General features: G+C 37.7%; 1 protein-coding gene across 1 annotated transcript; it reads left to right on the forward strand.

The window, feature by feature from the left end:
• The first annotated feature begins 1445 nt into the window (after positions 1-1445).
• On the forward strand, positions 1446-2600 carry ARL14 (ARF like GTPase 14). Its single transcript, XM_082655197.1, has one exon. The coding sequence runs from the start codon at positions 1547-1549 to the stop codon at positions 2123-2125; it is 579 nt and encodes a 192-aa protein (XP_082511323.1). The 5' UTR covers positions 1446-1546; the 3' UTR covers positions 2126-2600.
• Positions 2601-5262: the final 2662 nt, after the last annotated feature.

Raw genomic sequence — 5262 nt, forward strand, 5'->3', positions numbered from 1 at the left:
TGTCTGGATTTTCTTCTAACCTATTATTGATCTTTTTAAATTTTGGAAACCATGTTTTTAATTTTCAAGAGTTCTGTTTTTGTTTTTTGAGTGGCTTTTTAAATAGCATCCATTTCTTGTTTTATGGATGCAATATCTTTGCAAATCTCTATGGAAATATTAATTAGAACTTATTGAACATTTTCTTCTGTTCCCTGCATTACCTCTGTTAAAGCTTTCTTTAAACCTTCTTATTTTTATCTTGGTCTTTCATTATATTAGAGGCATGTTATGTACTAAGTATGAAAACCTCTGTACACTGAAAGCTGACTGGGAACTCCATGTACATGGGTGAGGTTTGCCAACTGCCAGGTTGGCTATAGGTTAATTAAATGTTGAATTAGGCATTATGAGGTGGAAACTCCCAACTGTCAAAACATGAAGGTTTCTTCTCTGACATCATACAATTTCTTTAGAAAAGATTTTTTTTTGGCCCAGGGTGTAACATCTCACTCTGAATTGTCACCCAGCAGAGGTGTCTGTGTGTGTGTGTGTGTTTTCTGTTCCTTATTCAGACTTTCAGTTAACCCTGTTTTTAGTTGCTCATTTTGCCTCTTCCCTCTGTATCCTGTGTATCAGTACTCCAAGCCTCAGCTTTATCCTGCTGCATTAGTTACCATTCATCTTCTATCTATATTCCACGTTCCAGAATTTTGTTGAAATCTCTCACCCTCTGATGGACTCTCCTGCTCTAGATATGAGTTTATATGTTCTTTTTATTCCTTTACCATCATTTTGGTGGAGTCTTGAGGAGAGGAGATAAATATATTCATTCGCCACCTTTAATCAGACTGCTTACTTTTAAAAGTGTTTGTGTTACAAACTTCCCCCTCCTGTAAATTTGGTCTTGTGAATAGTGTAAACTTTCTATCTAGAAGATTAAAGAAGTGATTCTCTATATGATTATGGAAGTAAGGTTCAGATAACTTTGGATGGTTTAAAGTTTCCTACTGAGTAATCTGGAAAGTACTAAAGATACTGCTCAGGGCAGTGTGAGGTAAACTCTCTCTTCATGGCTTCAGAAGTCTGGTTACTTATTTACAACTGGGATAAGATAAATAGTCAAATAACTAGAGAATTTCTACAAACCACTTGGAAAGTTAAGTTTTTATCCCGCTACCAAATCATGTTCCCCTGCATATCCAAACCTTTGATTACCCTAGACTTCCAACATCTGGAAGAGAACAAGCTGCAGTGTCACACAGGCAGGCCCCTCCTAAGTCCTACTCACTCACAAAGAATTTCCCCTTTGAGCTTCTATGACACTGGCTGGTTACGCACATCACAGATACCTCAGGATTGGTTGGGGCTGCAAATGAAACACTGTTTGCCCATAATCAAGTTGATAATCTACAACATAAATGCACGCAAGTTCCTATTCTTAGACTATAACATGAAGCATTTGCTCTCTTCTTTCCTCTTAACATTTTCATGCAAGACCTGGAGAGGAAACACTGGCTCCAGCGAAAAGAAAAGGTCTTCAAAGAAAAAAAAAAAAAAGCCTAAAATGGGTCTATTGAATTCTAAAAACCCCAAAGCCAAGCAAGCCCGAATTCTTCTTCTGGGACTTGACGCTGCTGGGAAGTCTACTCTCCTTTACAAATTAAAGCTTGCTAAGGATATTGTGACCAGCCCAACAGTAGGTTTCAACGTGGAGATGATTGAGTTGGAAAAGGGTGTTCCACTTACGGTCTGGGATGTTGGAGGACAGGAAAAAATGAGAACTGTGTGGGGCCTCTACTGTGAGAACACCGATGGCTTGGTATATGTTGTAGACAGTACAGATACACAGCGACTGGAAGACTCCAGGCGAGAATTTGAGCAGATTTTGAAGAATGAGCACATTAAAAATGTGCCTGTTATCCTGTTAGCCAACAAACAAGACGTGCCTGGTGCTCTGAGTGCCAAGGACATCACCAGAATGTTCAAAGTGAAGCAACTCTGCAGTGACCGGAACTGGTACGTGCAGCCCTGCTGTGCTGTCACCGGGAACGGGCTGATGGAGGGGTTCCGGAAGTTAACTGGATTTGTGAAAAGCCACATGAAATCAAGAGGAGACATATTAGCATTCTTCAAGCAAAACTGAGGTCCAAGTGGGGAAAGAGATGCTGATGAAGTTGAAAGGGTAATTTTTTCTCCAGGCCAAGTGAGAAAAGCAAGTTGCTGAGTTGGTAAACTTTTCCTGAAATGTTATTTCACCTAAATTCCATTAAACAACTCAGAATAATATCTAGAAAATATTATCTGGGGCCAGGCACTTTAGCAAACTATGTAGTAATGATAATTGAGAATGAAAATTTTACAATTTCGTGCATGTTGGATGATTCAGAATAATCATATTTGAGACCAAATAAATTCTTGCCTTATTATTTTTATATTACTGGAAAAAGTTTAAGTAATAGAGTCAGAATTCTTCTGCTAATAGAGTCAGAATTCTTTCAGACTGTTTCCAGCTGTTACAGGTATTGAATTTCCACCATGCTCCTGTGTAATAGCTGGGTGGTGTAAAAAATCGAACTTTAAATTATGAAGAGGAAAATGTTTGATGTTAATATTTTGTAAATCCCTATCACCTAAATAAAGGGTTTTTGTTTTTGTTTTTTTCTGCATTCCTGCTAGCTTTTTGAAATCTATTGCTAGGAACTTCTTACAATGAGTCAAATAATGAACTCTAGGCTGTTAATTGCCCAGAGGCTGTGTTCTCCTATAGGGAGAAGTTTGTATCTTAAAGCTCTGGGGTCAGGGTAGCAGCTTAGACTTTAGGGCAAGGTCTGGGCTTATCGCTCAGCTGGATGCTGCAATCCCAAGACCGGCTTCAGTAAAATTCAATATAACAGTTATTACTTGGGAACATACGTACAGCTCACTGTACTGATCAAACAGGAACCAGAGCCAGACTTTGCTCTCAGACACCTAGCAATTCACAGGGGAAACAACACAAAGCCAGTAGCTAGAACAGGGGAATAAGTACCAAGTGCTATAACAGGAGAAACTCTTTCTGACCTGGAGAAATAAGAAGTGCTTCGTGCAGGAGTGGTGTTTAAGAGAGTCCCCAACTCCTGGGGACCCCACTGAAGATGCAGGTTAGTCAGTGGAAGTTCCCATCACCAGGAGACTCTCCAGAGACACTGTGGGGTGAGGCAAGGAGGGGAGAAGGAACTGGAGATTGAATTGCAATTCCCCTGAGAGGCTCAGAACACCCAGGGAGGCCCTGGTACTAACAGAAGACACTCTTTCCTCCTAGCCCACGTCCAATAAGGCTCATCTGGGCTAGAAGCAGGCCCCAAAACCCCACTACACACCCTGGGACTCCAAATATTAAGGTCACAGAGAAAAATAAAGGTATAGTAAAGCAAGGTTGCCAGTCCCTGGATTCTTCCGTGGTTTTCTTCTCTCACCTTAGCCATGATTTGTTGTTCAGCAACAAATCCTTCTGTGCTACATGGTAGGGATTCAAATAATAAAGTAGGCATATAGTTAATTATAGTTACCATTGGTTGAATACCATGTGTGCCAGGAATTCTTTTAAACGCTTTCATACATCTTTTCATTTAATGTTCACAACTTCCCTGAGAGAAATAGCTATAATTATCTCAATTTTATAGATGAGAGTACTGAGACTAAACAAAGTTAAACAACAGTAACAACCGCAGAAAACTATTTGGTATTTTAAGTGAGGAGTAGCAGAGCTAAGATTCAAACTCAGGTGTCTGACTTCAAGGCCTGTGCTGTTAATTGCCATGATATTGTTTTTTAAATAAGGTATGGCCTCTGTCTTCAATGAGCGCAATTAAGAATAAATTCAAGCTAAATGTTACTCAGCCATAAAAAAGAATAAAATAATGCCATTTGCAGCAACGTGGATGGACCTGGAGGTGATCATACTAAGTGAAGTAAGTCAGACAGAGTCAAATATCATATGATATCACTTATATGTGGAATCTAAAAGAAAAAAAATGATACAAGTGAACTTATACACAAAACAGAAATAGACCCACAGACATAGAAAACACACGGTTACCAAAAGGGAAAGGGGGCAGGGGAGGGATAAATTAGGAGTTTGGGATTAACATACATACACTATTATATATAAAACAGATAACCAACAGGGACCTACTGTATAGCACAGGGAACTATACTCAATATTTTGTAATAACCTAAAAGGGAAAAGAATCTAAAACCAAGAAGATATGGGGTGGTGGTGGTGAGATGAATTGGGAGATTGGGATTGACATATATACACTAATATGAATAAAATAGATATTAATAAGAACCTGCTGTATTAAAAAAAGTCAAAAAAACAAAAAAATATATGTATGTATAACTGAATCACTTTGCTGTACACCTGAAACTAACACAACATTGTAAAACAGCTATACTTCAATAAAAATAAATTTAAAAAAATTAAAAAAAAATAAATCCAGGCTAAATTAAAAATAGAACTACCATATGGTCCTGCAATCCCACTTCTAGGTGTAGCTCCAAAGGAAATGAAATCACTACCTTGAAGAGATATCTGCACTCCCATGTTCATTACAACATTATTTACAATAGCCAAGACATGGAAACAACATAAGTGTCCACTGATGAATGAATGGATAGAGAAAATGTGGTATATATACACAGTGGAATATTATTCAGTCACGAAAAGAAAGAAATCCTGACATCTGTGATAACATGGATGAACCTGGAGTTTGGCATTATGCTAAGTGAAACAAGTCAGACAGAGAAAGACAAGTACTGTATGATCTTACTTATATGTGGAATCTAAAAAAGCCAAACTCATAGAAACAGAAAGTAGATCGGTGGTTGCCAAGGGGGTGGTGGTAGTGGTGGTGTGATGGGGGAGGTTGGTAATAGGGTACAAACTTTCAATTATACGATGAATAAGTTCTGAGAATCTAATGTACATCATGGTGACTATAGTTAATAATATTGTATTATATACTTGAAATTTGCCAAGAGAGTAAACCTTAAACGTTCTATCACCACCAAAAAAAAAAAACCAGTAACTATGTGAGGTGACGGAGAATGTGTTAATTAACTTGATTGTGGGAACACTTTCACAGTGTATATTATCAAATCATTACGCTGTGTACTTTAATATATCATTATATACATAATAGAAAATATATTACAATTTTATTTGTTAATTATACTTCAATAAAGCTGGGGGGAAAAGAATAAATTTAGGCCAACATATACTGCTTTTATAGTAAGAAA

The sequence above is a fragment of the Grampus griseus genome (assembly GCF_964374135.1).
Source record: "Grampus griseus genome assembly, chromosome: 5".
Classification (NCBI taxonomy): Eukaryota; Metazoa; Chordata; class Mammalia; order Artiodactyla; family Delphinidae; genus Grampus; species Grampus griseus.

Excerpts from the sequence above, each read along its gene's own strand:
- ARL14 (XM_082655197.1), top strand. The coding sequence starts at position 1,547 with ATGGGTCTATTGAATTCTAAAAACCCCAAAGCCAAGCAAGCCCGAATT.